This window comes from Apostichopus japonicus, chromosome 11 (assembly GCF_037975245.1).
Source record: "Apostichopus japonicus isolate 1M-3 chromosome 11, ASM3797524v1, whole genome shotgun sequence".
Classification (NCBI taxonomy): Eukaryota; Metazoa; Echinodermata; class Holothuroidea; order Aspidochirotida; family Stichopodidae; genus Apostichopus; species Apostichopus japonicus.
The window spans coordinates 24,994,095-25,011,850 of record NC_092571.1 but is presented as its reverse complement, the minus strand read 5'-3'; the positions used below and the strand labels follow the sequence as shown (position 1 = coordinate 25,011,850).

Here is a 17,756-nt window from a genome sequence, read left to right as displayed (position 1 = left end):
GGATTCCACTGTTTTAATTTTTAATTCGTAGATGGGTGGGGGGAGGGGAGGGGGTAATCTTCATTCAAATATTCTAGCGTATTTTTGAAAGCAAATTGATCAAAATCATCCCACGCAGTGGTCTTGAAAATGCCCGAGTTGATGTTTAAAAAAGTAGCATTTAGTGCATAAGAGCACAGTAATTGAACTAGACCGTTTAATTCCCTTTTCCTGTATTAAGCTGGTTGTCCTGTATTCTGTTCCTAATTAAAGTAAACTTAATTGGACAACAAATTGAAGGAAATAATAACCTAGCCATAAACTACCATGCTAATTCAATAAGCTGCTTTAGAATCAGGTAACAATAAAGGAGATTCCCATTACCATATATGAAACCCACCTCCAACCACCCACCCACCCACCCGCCCCCACCGCACCACCCCACCTGTCCCATTATTTCTGTCAAGGTCAAACACAATGTGAATTTTTCTTAACACTAAACTGTAAGAGGAGAATTCAATTTTTCCACAGCATGCTCTAACCCAAATCAAGTTATTTCTTGTAATATTTTATACAACTTACCTCTGGCTAGTGACAGCTGATCTTGCTCAGTTGCAGTATAAACGTTGATTTCTTCCAACATAAATTGCAATTCTTTCTTAGTTTCACGTCTACCATTCTGAATCCTGTTCTTGCTTCTAGCGCCACTTAACTTTTCTCTGTCTTCTGCTGACACTAAATTTTTCTTTACGCCATTCTTGCTGGTCGTTTTTGGTTCTGTAACGGTCGATGGTGCCACACCTACGGTTGAGGACTCGTTCTTTTTCTGACCATAAAATGAAACAATTTGAAACATAAAGAGGGAGATGTATTTACAAAAACAAAAAGCATACCAAGTTGCCAGGTTGTATTTCTATACAGACCACTGGAGTGTGTCCATACCTTAATTTTGCTCCACTTATATTTGATTGAAGCAGTATAAATAAAAAAATGAAAGGAATCAATTTTATATTAATATTAGAAAATATTTATTAACTTTCAATCACAGCTTATGATCCTAGAATCTTACCACTTTGGCATGGAAGCTTGACTATTCCAGCCTTGAGCAAAACTAGTGAAGAGTGTCAAGGGGCTGATTATCACTTGCCTCAAGAAGCCCCAGCTGCTCATGTTAGTACTGACCATGGACCTAGCGGGCATTTTTGAGTGATCATTAAAATATACAGGATAGGACATAATTAAGGCTACCATGAATCCACAGAACAAAAGAATAACTGAAAGATAGCCCATATCACACAAGGTCAGGATTTGTCAGGTTAAAAGTCCTATATGAAGTCCTAAACCCATCTGTTTGATGGCAGGGTAGGACCAGAGTTTGTTGAAATGAACATGTCTAATTAATTTTAACAAAACAAGAGTTAGCAACCAAAATTTGATTTTCTGAGCACTGGAATGTCATCTGAGGTGAATGTGTGATATCTACAGGCCCCAATATAAACAATCAAAACAAAACACAATAAGTCAAACTTCAATTCAGAGTTTTACAATGTTGGTTTATAGTCATCATTTTGGCATATTGCATATTGAACACAAGTTGCTGACAGAGGAGAGGGGAGGCGGGACAGCTGGTGACTATGTTTATTGTAATAAAAAATAGCATAAAGTTATAGAAGTTAATGTATATTTCATTCTGTCCCCCTACACAGGGAAACAAACCAAGCCATGAAACCAGTTAACAAATGAACTTTGACCCCTTTGTGTTACATGTTACAGGTCCTATGCTACATGTTACACAATCAGAATGACACAATTTTGGCTCCTCTCTTTCATCTTATTAACATTCAACAGAATTGTCTTAATTTTGAAAAATCTGAACTTTTTGTTTTGATAACCTCAATGCCCTAACATGAAACATTGAACAAGCCATGATACCCTCTCGATGATGGTTTTCTCAATTAATTTTGCTACGATGGTCAGAGAAGGACATGGGGTTGGGGTAAAGGGCCAGAGAGAATCAAAATCTCAATATACCTAGATAAGCAATTTACAGATAGAATGGGAATGGTTCTCAAGCCTATACAAGGCTTCAAGGTTAAGCATTCCAGATTAACGAAAGTTTGTGGGCCGATACGTTTACGTGGACTGAAATCTTTCGTGGAAGGATTTGGCTTTTAAGGTTGCCTACTGCAGGACCACTACTATATATCAAGACTATCTACCCCCAACCCCCACCCCCTCCCTCCCCCAATTGTATAGTCAGCTCCAATGTCCAGGAAAGCCTACATCATATCAACACAATGTCATATTTTGCAACATCCATATTTGAAAACAACTGAGTGATTTCTAATATCACCAAATTGAGGTTTTCTATTTTTAAGATATGTATTAAACAAACATGTGAACTTACAATTGCTCTCCCTGACATCGAATTTCTTGGCTGTTCTTCGATATTGGTAACTTTCAAAGCACAGGACTCATACTGAAGAATAGGCCAGACCTTTGCCTAGAGTGTAAACCATTGAAAAATAAACAATTTAAATAATCAATAAACATCAACTGAAAAGTTTTAACACAGTGTGGCTTTGAATTAAATACATCATCTCGACCTGTTTGACTGATAAGCCTAATTTGGAGGTGTAGGTTCTTGCACTGTTTACACAAATATTCTAGGAATAAGTTAGTACCGAAATATTGGGACAGGTTTGGACCTAATTAAACAGTTATTGACTTCATATCACAGAAAAAAAGGAATACATCAATTTGCAATTATAAATTTGTTTATAATAAAATTAATCTGCCAGTTACAACTCGAAGCATACTTGAAGATTGATCTTCACACCTTCCCTTTAACTATCACCCTATCAAAAATATCTTTAGTCTTTATTAGGATAAAAAGCCTATTAAAAGATATTTTGGATAGGGTGATAGTTAAAGTGAAAGTATTATATCCTCATGGTACCACACATCATGCAGTACAAACATGAGATAGTAAAGTGGCCTCTGCATTTCCTCTTTTTCAAAAATTTAGTTTTTGAAAAAGCAAATCACCCCACACCCCTCTCCCCCTCCCCTCCCTCCACTTTCATTTTCTAGTAAAACATTTCTAGGCTATTTCAACTTCACACCAATTACCTCTTTAATAAATATGAAAATAATTGTTAAGATAATATTTCTAATGCTAACTTGTAGTTATAATGAAGTGCTTCGATCACACATTAAATCATTATTGAAGTTTACTTGTTAAAACAACCAACTGGCAAGCACTGCATATTGGTGTTAATGCTACACTGGACACTGTCATACAGTTGTGAAAATCACAAACCTCAATCACCCTTCATTAAAACAGTTGAAGAGAAATACAACAGGCATATGTAAATTGGCAATTCAAACCAACTTCAATTTTTTGTTGACCCTTCCAAATCTCCCCCCTCCATGTGCTCTCCATTCAGGCCGCCATCCCCCCCCCCCTGCCATCCATTCCATTTAAGGTTCAAATCCCAGATGAACACTAGGCCTAGATTTTGACATGAGCCCAAGCTTAGCTAGTTTACTATGTACACTGTACTTTATTTATTTATTTGTTTGCCACAAAAGTACAAAGTGGAGGGAAGTCTTCCATAAAGCTTAAAAGCTTAACAGTGTGGAAGACTCCCTGAAGAAAGAAAAGAAAAGAAAAGAAAAAACAAAATATATATATGTGTATGAATACATACATAGATATAAGTACAAATTAAATGTTCAATATATATGTATAGTAATTACATACAGGTAAAATTTAGTTTTAGTCAGGCGCGTAGCCAGGAATTTGCGAAGGGAGGGGCGAACCTGTAGGCAAACTATCAGAGCCGTAGATCCTGCATTGAAAACTCTCGAAGCATACAGTAGCGTCACCATGAGTTGGCACTACCCGTACAAGAAAATTTTGGCTGAAAATGCCTCCCAGATCGCTGGAAATGGCACTTCCCAGGCCTTGTAAGTTGCATCTAAGCTTGAAATTACTAGCGATATCGTAAAAATATACAAACAAAATATGATCAAGAGGGGGGGTGCCCCCCTTTGCCCCCCCCTTTTGGCTACACGCCTGACTTTACCTTTTTAAAGATGATCTCTGGCATATCTGGTAGCCCTTCTGGTCTAACGATACACTCAGGTCGGATGGTGAGAAGGAAATCTCGGCTGTACTTCTTCTGCCCGTCTTGATTTGTAGGACTCCACTGATCTAAGGTTTTGTAACAAGATAAATCAATTTATTTAATAAATTTCAAAGGTCAAAATGGCATGTCACATCTTCTAATTTTGTCCATAGAGTATATGGATAGTATCACTGAAAGGGAGGTGGGGTGAATGAAATAAAACGGTACACCAACTCAAAACTGATGGGCCTTCATGGACCACTACTTTGAGCTTCCGAAGGTGCCAAATCCCTCTTGGTCGTTTAAGAAATGAATCGAGCAAAAGTTTCAAGTCCCCAGAGTCAAGCCTGGATGACTGAGCCAGTATCACTTTATGTGTTACACCCCTGGACAGCATGAACCTTCTACTATTAACATTCAGACCAAACTTCTGCTGTAGCATTGAAGTAAAAAACAAGAAGCTATTTCTCGAAACAAACTTTTAAACTCCCAAGAATACAAAATTACTTGTGTGAGTCAATGCTAATTTAGCTGTATATGGCAACTGATTAGCTGAATAGCACAGTTATGCATGCCATGGTATATTTATTTTACAACCGAGAACAATGAGGGAAATGTTTATTACAAATAAAATAGAATCACAAGAAAAAGATTTTTTTTTCTTTCATTGAAACAGTGGAAAGATATACATTCCCATGATTATTGGAACTTACCTTCTCTGTAAGAGTACTTCAGTTTGAGTTGCTTGCTTATAGTTTGTGGTTCACAATATTGCTCAGCAGTAAACTCAACGGCAGCTATCTTTTCAGAGCTTTTCCCTTTTAATTTGCTCACTTGATCAGATTTTTTCCTATCCCAATTGTCTTTAATAACTTTTTGCGTGTTCTGAAATGATTAATGAATTAAAAATGTAACATAATTTCATTTCTTTGAGAGGTTACCTTTGTATAAAAGTGACTGGTATGAAGGAAAGAGAATGCAATTATGGGTGACATATGAATCAAATTAATGTAAAGATCCATGGAATTTTTAGTAACAATCAAACAAAATTAGTAAATGCAGCTTTTGCAGTCTGTTGCCAATTTAAAATGATTTTACCAAATCCTACAAGGTATTATTGAAATAAAATATAGATCAAACTGAAGCATTCTCCATCATTTTGTCACCAAATACAATTAATTAATTATTGCAAACTCAATAATGCTATAGATTAGATTCTGAAAAGAATCTTGGCATACTTATACGTACTTATAAATCACCAAAAAGTCAAAATCACAACAGATGTGAAATATTTGATAGTCTTTTTTTCTATATTTCATGAAATGAAAATAGACTTCCGGAAAAACTTAAAAGTGTCGCTACCAATTTTAGTAGTTGTCATAATTAATCCCTGTGTCAATTCAGAGAGAACCGGAATAGAAAAAGAACTCTGTTTCTAAATAATAGCTTGAAGAGAAAACATCTGACCAAGTCACGGCAGGTTCCAAGCCAAGAGCCTGTATCGGTTAATCTAACAGCTTACACTCAGCAAAACATGAAAAACAACTGCATGCAGCAGCAACACTCTTTCACATGCCGCCTACACATGCCTTCACATGTCTTCACACGCCTTCACATGTCTACACATGCAAGCCTTTACATGCCTACACACGACTTCACTGCCCCTTTTCTAAAAGTTTAATGCATGCTACAGTGGACACACCATCAATTACAATACACCTTCACCAACTTAGCAAGTTTGCCATACACAACTCTGATACTGTAATGGTTGATGTGAACTTATTTTGAGGCAACTGATTTGAATTAAAAAATAGCAACAATATTATATATAAACTCACAACAGTTGAATCTGTTTTTCTATCAGTCAGTGTGGATAGGTTATCAACACTTTTGGAGGTCACAGGTTTCCTGTGATGGAACCTTACTTCTGCCTGAAAATGTAATTAATGGTAAAAGTAAATAAGTCAAAAAAGAGTTCATAAGATATTTGCAGAGCTTAACAATTCATATATGATAAATATTGTAATAAATCTTTATGTCCCTTTCTTCTTACATTTTGCTGTATTTGGGACATTTCATAGTTGTATAATAAGAAGATGTTGACCAGACGGGGAAAATAATCCCTGTGACATGTGTATGAGGTGGGTGGGAACTTGAAATTGAGATGGTTGTGTGTTTGTGTGGGGGGGGGGGGGTGACAACAGGTTGCCAATCTTTATCTATTTGAACAACAGAAATTTTAATGTGTAAACCTGCAGAGTGGATGGTTTTGTGTTTGAACATCTTCAAGGACTTAAATATTTTTTTAAGAAACAAGATAAAACATTTGAGAACCAAAATATAACTCATTGCGTGTGATCGTGAAGTTGCTGGCTATACACCGATTATTCACAACTTCGTCTGCAAAATAACCATAGGAAGTGTTCTTGTTTGTGAAGTATATACGCAACGGAACAGTGTTCTTTTGTCCACGGTAATGCATGTTTTTCTTTTGAATACAGCCTTACATAATTTATGCCTAACCCAGCCAGCAAAAGATCAGTTCATTCAAAAGATGACTCTTTAGTTGGACAGAGCTTGAATCGTTTATACATTTCCAAAAAGAATGTATAAAGCAGACCTATAATTTACCTTGGGAAGAATAACCTCTGGAATGTCTGGTAACCCCTTTGGCCTAATGGTACAGTCTGGTTGAACACTGAGGAGAAATACCCTGTCGTATCTCTTTTTTCCTGCTTGGTTTATCGGACTCCATTGACCTTATTTGGACCAGTGAAAAGTAAAATAAAAAGACAAGTTTTTAACCAAATCAAACTTGATTTCTGTTTTTTGTTCCTTTTTTCTTTCGTTCCTTTGCAACACTTTGGAAAGGAACGTCTCAAATGAACAGTAGCCATTTTTCTATCTTAATTTCAAGAATGGTTGTACCGACCAAAACAAGAACACTTTATTTAATTGGACGTGCAAAACTTGTCAAAGAATTGCATGTTTTGTTTTGCACAAAATTTTACATGACTTCTTTAATCTTAAAAAGGTCAATTATTTGATGAGTTTTTAGGTAATTATTTCTATTATCAAACTATTGTAAATCATATTGATGAGAAAATAAACATCAATTTTTCTTTATCGAGCTTGTCCATAGAATTGACAAACAGCCCTGCATGGGAGTGGGGTCCGGGTACTTTAAGGATAATCAACACTTGCTTTGACAGAAACTGTAACAAACTACCTTCTTTATAAGGGTATTTCAGCTTCATTTGTTTGGAATTAGTATGACTCTGTGATTTGGACAATTTTTCCTGGTTTTCACTTCGAGTAGCTCCTTTCCTGGCTTTGGAGGTCTCTGTGGAGGAACTAGTCCTAGATATGCCATTCTCTAATCCTGCACTGCATGTGACATCTTTTCTGGTCATCTGCAGAAAAATAAACATATCACAGAGAGCATGAAAATTTATTATTTATTATTCAATGTATATGCTTTAAACCAAGAGGGGGCACAAAAATTCTACGTGCTGCAACACTATACGGATGAACCGAACCAGCGAATTAATTTATCCAGTATCAAAATCGCAAAAAGGCTGTGCAAAATAATTGCTATACAAGTGCAAAGATCTCTAGCAGGTTTGTACGAAGATACCATAGTATTTTATTAAGCATGACTGTAAGGCCTGCATATAGAAAAACATTCCGCCTCAGCTTCACTCGAGCATTAATAAATTGTTGCTTGTTAGCATAAACTACCCAAAGTACTGTTACTAGGATTCACCATTGAGTGCACCTTATTAATTGACCAGCCACCGATATGATTGTAAACACTAGGGGCCAGACGGTTCCCTTTGTTTATAACATTCAATCTGACACATTCAATATTCATAAACATTTGTCTAAACACTGTGCCAAAACTTTTACTTTATTATAAGTGTATCTTGTTGTTTCACACTCCTCATACATGCACAAATACATTTTCAACCTCAGGCACCTACACAACGATGACCTTTTTTCCCCTTTTTTTCAACAGATAAGATGATGGTGAGATTGTTGAGGCAAGTAAATATTACTATTAAAAATTTGCCAGGGTTCTGAAACAGACCAAGGGAGGGGCTGTGAAAGTGGAGGTCGGGAAAGGCTTAGAATGGTGGTTACTGGAGGTTTACTAATCTGTGCTGGTGCTGCAGGAGTAAATACCGGGCTAGACGTTTCTATCTGTGCCAATAATGGCCCTTTTGGCTGTGCACCATCTTCTAGTTGGGCCCTCTTAGAGAGTTTTCTGCTCCCTGGATTACTGGCCACCTGTGAAACGTTGGTGAGGAACTCTGCCTGGATCCGTCTGCTTTCCTGCACTTGTGATTCTGGTTCTTTATGCTGTGGGAGACAACATGAAACATGGAATGCTTATACCTATACCAGAGCAAAATAAGTATTTGACCAAGGACCAGGTCTGGGCAAAATTATTACAAAAAAAATGGCAAATCAAGTTAAAACGAAAAAGGAAAAGAATACAGATCAGTCGGATATGTTCCATTTCATGGATTGCAATTGTTTAGCATCTTCAACAAATATTTTACAATAATATTAACAGGGCATATTTTAATAGACATCCAGTTGTCAAACTTTCTGTACTGACAACCAAATCAGCTATAGAAGTCATCTGACAGACCACTAATTGTATACATCAAATTCAGTTTGTATTGTAATTAAATAAACCCTAAATGATAAGTTAACATCACCCTCCATCACTTGGAGATACTGAAATAAAACAAAAACAGTGGTATTATTATGATCCACCCGAGAGGGAAATTTATTGGCCCAAAGTTGGTGTTCTATTCAACGAACCTACACATCTCTCCTACAGTGTTCCCATTGGTGTTCTATTCAATTAACGTACACTTACCTCCTACAGTGTACATACTGGTGTTCTATTCACCAAACCAAAACATTTCTCCTACAGTGTTTCCATTGGTGTTCTATTCAATGAACCTGCACAATCTCCTACAGTATACATATTGGTCAATCTCTGTTGTTTCACTACTCTTTTAACAACAACCAAATTGCTGTTTGGGCAACTGACTTATAAGGACTTTTGCTGGTTGTCCCTGGAATAACTAGGTTTCACTTTTTTTTGCCCGAACAGCAAATTGGGTTGTCCAAAGAAATGTAACAAAATAACAATAACTATGTACAATATAGGAGTGATTTGGACAGAATAGGTTTTATCCATAAAACACCAGCTTTGGACTAGTAAACCCTTTCCCCCACCCCTATAGGGTGGAAAGAGGTGTACAGCATCGCTAGTTTTAATTCATATTCATTATCTCCAAAGTGATGAATGATGACACCAATAAATTTCAAATTGAAATTTTGGTGTATCCAGCTTTCAATTAGAATTTGATATAAACAACAGCTTGTCAGCCAGACAACACCCTACGCTGATGTTGGTTGCTCAAACACAAATCTGAAAGTCTCTGGCGATGATGGGACGACTCTTAAAAGTTGCCGGGTTCTGAAACAGACCAAGGGATGGGATGTGGAAGTGGAGGTCGGGAAAGGCTTAGAATGGACGATAGGACTGTGAGAAGGGAGAGCTGATGGGTCTACTGATCTTGAAATAGCAGGTACCAACCTGAGGTGGAGAACTAGAGGGCCCTGCACCTGCCACCTGGCTGCTGGCTGGGATGACAACACCATCTCGCAAGATCGATTCTGTGAGATCTTCGCCACTAGTAGGATCCTGTATCCTCAGGATCTTTTTCTTTCTTTCTAAAATAAATACAATCCTTTATAAGATGGTGGTAAGCATCCAGCAAACTAATTTGATACAATCCTCGTCGCCCGGTAACTTTTGAATGACAGTATACTAAAAAATTGCTTTAAGAGCCAAAATGAGAGTTTCAAGGCAATGGAGACTACATTATTTGAAGCTTGATTAGTCAAACTATCAAACTTATTACCAAGGAATAATTTATCCATTATTGCATCACAAAATGATACTCAAAATGGGCAAATTGCTATCTAAATGTAAAAGATGTATAAGAAGTTTTCTACGTAGAAAACAGACTTTTTATAAGAGAAAATAGTTCAGAGCCTTCAAAACTTAAATACTAAATTATTCACATAAGTGGACTCATAAGACTTAAGGTAAGCCTACCAGTTTTTTTTTTCTGTTTAGCTAAATGTGAGAATCTAGTCAAAATATGTCAATGCTCTAGTGACTAGTGGTATATAGATACTCAGCCTAGCCTTATTTCCTTATGGGAAGCAGCTTTTGTCATTCACAAGTTAAGTGAATTTTCAGTTTCTCTTTGGGCAAGAAAACATGCTTTTCTGGCTTTCTTACAGAAGATTACATTGGTCACTCAAGTTAATATCTCCAATGTGGAAATAAATTCAAGTAAATTTAATAAGTTAATTATATAACCTGCTACTCTGAAGACACAAAAGAATAATAAATCAATGCTTATATTGACCTTGATTTTGCTGGACAGACTGAGTTGCTGGAATGTAAGGGAAAGAAAAGGGTGGAGCAGCCTGAGGATACTGGTTGGATGTCCTGGAAGTAAACTTTAGCAGAAAAAAAAACAAAAAGAGAAAAGAAATACACATTGGTTTCAACATTTAAAACATAAATGTGCAAACAGCACAGCAAAATAACGTTCATTTACTAGACCAGCAGCCTAGATTTTCGTTTTTTTGTTATGGGGGGGGGGGGGGGAGAGATGAGGAGCAAGACAAGTGTGAACTTAGTGTGAAACCTATTCTTTCGCTAAGTTATTCTTTTGTCAATCATCAATAGACAATACCAGTTTTGGAGAAGGGGTGTGGTGGGAAAGGACGACGTAAGCAAAACTGAAGGGCACAACTCCAGCTTCTTCACTTTATTGCAAGACATGTTGATGGTTTGGCAGTAACAATATGAGTCAACTGAAGTGAATAATACTCGGGAGATTCAGACAATTATCATAACAAATAATAGTCAATGTTAAATCCAGTCCAATTTATTATGAATGCAAAAAAAACATGTTTATTCACTGATTAAGTCTATCCTTCCTGTTACTTATGTTGTATGATTCGTTACTCTATTTGACCAACTATGTTCAACACATAGGCCTGCAAGTATTATACAAACTGTCGTCAAATAGAGCCACAAATTTCATAACAAACATATGCAAAGATGTTATCGTGCGATGGATAAAACTGATTTCATGTAGAAAGAAATTAGCATATCCTGGCAAAGAACATTTACTACCTCATCTTTACCAGAACCTCAACAAAAATATTTTCTTTGATACCGATTTTTCAAATGATTATTGGCGCAACACTACTTTATTTTCCATCCAATGCTTAATCTGCAATACAGAAAATCTGCTAGTTCATTGACCCATCCTGTATATTCACTGACCTATGACATTACATTTCCATCCAAAGTTTAAAAGTTCCTGCTGTGCCAAGGTATATCACATAAATCATATACTGGTTTTCTATCTTCTCCATGTCTTGTGTGTTTGTTATTGTTTTCACTGGAATGCTAAGTTAGGTTCCTGTTTGAGGACTCCTGTGGTCCCATTGTGACATTAGACAACCAGAAAAGGGAAAATACAATTTTCAGGGTTTGTTAAACTATTGTAAAAATTTGGACAGAAGAGCTACAATACTTGAATATCTTTGATCTTTTTTCTGAATGTCAATTTTAGTTGTTATCTGGGGAAGGCTTTTTTTATTTTTTTTTATTTTTGGAATAAGTTTTAAAGAGTAAAGATATGCTTGGTTAAAACCAATGATCCATGTTTCAGTTTGGCAATTTATAAAATAGAATCATGCTTGCATTGCTCCACTGTATGGCTGACTACAAAGACTAAGCCCTTTACTTTTAGCAATGAAATATTTCAATCATGTATCTTTCTAAAATATGTTGCTGTTTCTTACCATTGCTGGCTGCTTCATGGTAGGGCGTGGGGCAAAGGTAGGGGCACTCACAGGTTGCATGGGTGTTCCTCTCGGCATTTCAGCTGAAGGGATTCCAAAACTCTGTGGCATTAAGTTAAAAATATTCTCAAATATTCTCAAAAGTAATGTAATATCAACAAAATTTGAGCATTAAAAAAAAAAAAATCAAATTTGAAAAAAATATGAAATATCAATCACAAACTTATAAATGTTTATGATAAAAAATTTGGCATAGTTAATATATATATATATATACAGCTAGTTTCTACAAGATTAATTTTTACCTTTTGTTCAGTATGATGGCCTATTTCATCTTTGATATTGGCATCTCTTCTGATCTTGTCAAAAGTGTGAAACTGAGCCTCGACGGTTTCTTGATTTTTCTGCAATTTAGAAATGTAACTGTTAAATCAAATAAGACCAAATTAAAATGATACACCTATTTTACTAAACTAGCACATCGGGCACAGCATAATCCAAGATTGTTTCTTTAACAAAGCGATTTCAATGTTTAAAATGTTTCATTTCAGCATCATGAATTAAAAGTACACAAGTGAGAAAAACTGATCAACTGTATTTATTTGAATAGATACATACCTGATTCACATGCTTATGTTCAAGGTCATTCAAATCACAGAGCATGAATCGGGTTTGAACAGAGAATTGTTTTCCCTGGATCTTCTCATAAATCTTATGGAAGACACATTTAAATAGATGCAACTGGAAAAAAAAAGAATATTTTATTGCTTGACAGAACAACACCTGTAGCAAAATTATGAAATTAAAGAACATTTAGCAGTAGGTGAGGTGATGCAGGGTATAGGGGAGGGGGTAATATGGCAGAACGGGGTAAAGGAAGGGGAGAACGCATGGGAAAAGGCAGCGGAAATAGAATGGAACGGCCACAAGGACAGAGAGAAGGCATATGAAAGGAGGAGGAAATGGAACACAAGAGGGACAAGGAAGGGAAGGAGAGAGGAGGAAAAACAGCAGAAGGGGGGAGAGGCAGGGGAGGAGATAGGAGGAAATGTAGAAGAAGGTTGGTGGGATAGGGGAGAAGGAGGAGTAAATATATAGCAGAAGGGGGTTAGGCAGGAGGGGATATGGAGGAAGGAGAGGAGATTGGACAGGGAAAAGGGACATGGTGAGCAACAGAGTAGTTGCATACATAAATATATATGTATAGGCTACAATATAATTTGCAAACAGATAATTACTTTTCCCAAACAGAGAATATCATATGATACTCATTTTGCATCATGTTCAATTTGATGTTTGTTGTTATTGGTCATCAAGATGCTTCATTCCTTTAATATGGAAATTCCAAAAGGAATGACAATGTCTTTCTATCAGTTAACAAATTTGGTAAAACAAAATTAATTTTGCACGATAATCATGTATTTGCTCATGAAACAGGTCAAAGTATTAGAGAAAATTGTTCATTTCAATGAATCAACACAATGGCACATACTCTGGTGTATCAGCTTAAGGACTTTCAATATACATAGTAGCATGTCAAATAAATGTCAAAATCATAGAAAAAAATCCTTTTTTTGTCATATATAGCATATTTAAGAGATATCCTTACACAGTTTCTTACATACCGTTCCAAGACTTTCAAGGTGTACGAATGAGTTCTTCAGTATTTTGGACAAGCATTGCCAAGTAATCTCTGTGTTTTGAGCCATCAGTGAATTGATACAAGACAGGAGAGTATCCGAGGACAGGACATCTTGAACAAAAAGCTGGGAGAGAAAAGAACAAACAGCACCCAGTCCATTCCCAGCACACTTGCCAGCCATCGACTTCTGTGGAAAATGTTTAAAAAATATAGGTTAGAATAATTTATGTCTTGTTGAAATTTCTTTCCATTTCTTTGGTGAGTAGAATTGAGGTCTCAAGTTGTTGTTAGAATGTCTTTTACCGTATGATGGGTGCGTAGCATAGGATCACCACATTTGCTTTGATTGAAGAGATGGACAGGGCATCCTAAGGGAGGGGTCTATCGTGAAATATGTACATTGACATTAACTGCTGGTACTTTCTAGTATGTAGTCCACATTACACAGCTTTCCACCATTTAGCTGGTAAGCTAGGGCTTATATGTGGGCATCACTCATGTTTCTGAAACAGTAACATGTAGTGATGATGCACATAAAAGTGTTGTCTAACTATTTTACTTTACATATCCCAAAAAACAGTAATGTGTTTCAGTGCCACAAAATCATTTTGAAAATATATTGATAACTGAGTTTCCTGGTGGGACCATATATTTTATTACACACTGCCCTGCAGAGTTTGTCCCCCTCTCTCACCCCTCCTCCCCTCTCCCCCTCTCCCTTTGTAACATTCCTTTGACACTACTGAAAAGTACCCTTATTCAACTTTTTATAATACAAATTGCCCAATTGTTGTGTGTATGTGAGTATTCTCAAAGAAAAAAGGCTCTTGTAATTTTAATAGGGTGAAATTTTATCGGAAAATAATCAAACACTTAATTTAATTGAGAAGCTGAATCCACACAATTCTCTTTGTTGGGAAGATTCAAAGTGATTTTCTGTCTTGCTCCCTTAAAGCTACATAATAAACAGCCCCTTAAAGTCTTCCCCCTCCTCATGTTGATTCAATCCTCTCCTGGCTTCCCTCCCCCCACCCCTGCTGCTGCTATCAATTTAGCTACTTATAAGTGCACGTAATTTAGTAAACTCAACAAGCAGTGCTATTACAAGTTGCTCTCCCTTTTCCTGCTCCTTTAGTATCTCTGTTAAATGAAATCCAGCTCTTGTTTGCATCACATCTTGAAAGGTCACAGTTGTCTCCTTTGTGTTGGAACCAACTTCAAACTGTCAAAACAGGAAACATGAAGAGAATGAAATAAAATCTATATATATGTATCTATATATATATATATATTGTTTATATATATGTAATATGTAATATGTACTATATATATATATATATATATATATATATATATATATACATGTATATATGTATATATGTGTATATGTATATATGCATATATATATGGTAATATGTATATATATACATAGGCCCTAGACTTACCTCAAGCATCATCTTGCACGAATAAACATACAAATAGATTAGGTCCGGTGGTTCGGCTGAGACCTGTGAATGCAAAAAAAAAGTAACTCATGTATTAAAGCTCTGTACATGGCTTTAAATTAATCTACCATTGAAACAAACAAGTTGAATAAGATAAGAACACCTCTCAAAATGTTGTTTTTCCCTAGACTTATAATTATGTACCCCTTTATTTTGGTAACGAATGAGGCAAGGTGTGGCCGGCCATGAAATAAAACGGAGGCAACAAAAATAGGTCTGCATAACGCTAGACCTATATATAGACAAGAAGAGGGTTAAGGACATTGAAGACTCGCCCAAAACCGTGTGCCGCCCTCTGAAAAAAGTTAACTTTCCTTTGCTTGCAGGTGAAGTTTTTTTCTTGTCGCTACAAAATGCAGACAGTAATGAAATGTGACACCTTGTAATCTTTTATCTAGACCTGAGATGTCCATCGCTGCTATGTACACTGTGTTGTGGGTATTGACCGTAGCTGCATGTATTGACTGTACACAAGTGTCTAATTACCGACGGTAGCAAGCTGTGTGTGTATTTTCTGGGATCGATGGTGGTGTCTAACACTGCTGTTACAACTCATTTGAAACTAGGTCAGATTACCGGCATTAGACGTTTCTTTGTGCGCGAGTTTTCATTCCCTTTACACATACAGTACTTTAAACATAATGACTCCCTGCTTTTATATGGACCAATGAGAATAACAAGCATCTACTAAAGAAACACACGATTGCATAATCATAATCACCAGCCAATGTAAACTTAATTTGAATGTCATTTGCATGAAACAGGAAAAGAAACTTTTACAGTACTACAATAACATAAATGTATATATACCATGGGGGCCATTAATATGTACAGTAAAGCAGCAGAGAGTTGCTTTTTATTGCTATCCATTAAAATTAAGCAGCAGATTCCATTGGTCAACCTATGGCAGTGACAATACAAATGTTGATGTCATTATTACACACATATATAGCTACCATTTTAGCATATCTATAGCCAGTTTGACGTCATGTTTCTATACTTTCTCTAAGTCATGCGGTTTTACAGGAGAAGTACACCCGATCACTTTCACTGGTTTATTGAAGGTCCTGAGTTCTCTGATTTCTTGGTATGTTTATACCAGCAATAGGAATGAAGGGCAAAATTCATTTGCAGGAAAAAGTTTGTCCATTTTAGTGAAAGACAGGTTAGCAGGTCTGACCTGAGGACCTTTATAACTACTTGCGATGCATGTACTCCTCAAAAGTCTCTGAGTTCACATTGATAATAACAACGTACAGATGGCAGGTACACTCTAGGTCCTTGAACAGATTATAATAAGGTCACCTCCAACATTATCATATGTATATAGGAAGAAGTTTGTATATATATATATATATATATATATGTAAATATATTTGCTTGGTTACCTTTTCAAAAATGCAGTTGACAATCTGAACCAGTGTATCCTCTGACCAGAGCACGGCCTGTTTCTTGAGTATTGAGACTTGATGCTGGATGTTGTGAGGAGTGACCTCTCTGAGAAATTCCTCAAAGGAATCCATCTACAACACCTAAGGCAGACAATGATAACTAGCGCTTGGAATTGTGGATAATATACCCATCAGGCTGTGCAATAATAAACATAAATTTTTGTTAAGTACATGAAAATTAGATAATAAGTTGACCTTGACAACTTGAGGTCTAGCAGCTAGAAATATATGGACATACTTTAATGTATTGTTAAAACACATTGTGTTGCTAACAATTAATTTGGTGGTTTGATATAATTTAAAAAAAAAAATATTGATTTCTTTTCAATCTATTCAGTGGACTGCATAGTACATATACATTAAAACACCATTATTGCATGTGACGAAGAAACTTCCACCAAAATTGGTGAGTATTTTTTTCTATTGTTTCTAATTATCAAAATGCATAGTGAATCTAGCTAGTAATGTAAAAGCTAGGCATGTAACATCTATAGATAATCAGTAATAGTTAGCGGTTCAAAGAAGGTAACTGCGACATAATTTACCCCACCAAGATACTGAGGTAGGCAGATACGCTTAGGCCTAGGTCAGGAAACATGTCTGGGATGAATGCATGGTAGTCAGTAGGCCTATAAGTTTGAGCTGCCGCAAATGGAAGAATCTAAATTTTGACTTACCTGAACTTTGAAGTTCACTTGTTAATGAAAACAATGGCATATAGTACCTGATCTCTGGATTAACAAGAACTAGTTCACTGTTGTAGAAATACTAGAAATGCCGGAATGCTACGTTGTATTTTTGACATCATATTGTGGGTATATATTTTGACGTAAGTTGAAAAAACAAAACAAACACTGTCGAAATGGATGTTACATATAGAAGGGGAATCCCCTTTATTGCACAATAGCACTGTGTTGCATTCCTGTGACTGAAAGCTTCAAACTGTGTTGTAATGGCTATTGAGCCATTGAACGCCATTCAGGCCACAATTCGTCGAGAATTTTCTCCACATTATCATGTGGGTGTATTGATAAAAAAAAATATATAAAAAAGGGGCAGAAGGGATGAGGAGGGTGTTTATCAAGGGATTGGTTTCAAATACGTGATATGTGACAATAGAAATGTA

General features: G+C 36.2%; 1 protein-coding gene across 5 annotated transcripts in view; it reads right to left on the bottom strand.

The window, feature by feature from the left end:
• Positions 1-17,508, bottom strand: part of LOC139975645 (uncharacterized) — a 31,410-nt gene extending 13,902 nt beyond the window's left edge. The window contains exons 1-18 of one of the 5 annotated variants that reach the window (XM_071983728.1): positions 17,355-17,508; positions 16,568-16,711; positions 15,120-15,182; positions 14,780-14,896; positions 13,658-13,861; positions 12,651-12,773; positions 12,338-12,436; positions 12,033-12,134; positions 10,577-10,670; positions 9,733-9,869; positions 8,298-8,474; positions 7,342-7,525; positions 6,744-6,871; positions 5,951-6,043; positions 4,826-4,997; positions 4,071-4,198; positions 2,387-2,482; positions 562-805 (exon numbers count right to left, since the gene is read on the bottom strand). In XM_071983728.1, the coding sequence (XP_071839829.1) occupies positions 562-805; positions 2,387-2,482; positions 4,071-4,198; positions 4,826-4,997; positions 5,951-6,043; positions 6,744-6,871; positions 7,342-7,525; positions 8,298-8,474; positions 9,733-9,869; positions 10,577-10,670; positions 12,033-12,134; positions 12,338-12,436; positions 12,651-12,773; positions 13,658-13,861; positions 14,780-14,896; positions 15,120-15,182; positions 16,568-16,702 (2,296 nt within the window). In that variant the 5' untranslated portion in view covers positions 16,703-16,711; positions 17,355-17,508. Of the gene's footprint in view, positions 1-561; positions 806-2,386; positions 2,483-4,070; positions 4,199-4,825; positions 4,998-5,950; positions 6,044-6,743; positions 6,872-7,341; positions 7,526-8,297; positions 8,475-9,732; positions 9,870-10,576; positions 10,671-12,032; positions 12,135-12,337; positions 12,437-12,650; positions 12,774-13,657; positions 13,862-14,779; positions 14,897-15,119; positions 15,183-16,567; positions 16,767-17,307 lie in introns of all 5 variants that reach the window. The other 4 variants (XM_071983727.1, XM_071983729.1, XM_071983726.1 and 1 more) reach the window with 4 other exon arrangements.
• Positions 17,509-17,756: the final 248 nt, after the last annotated feature.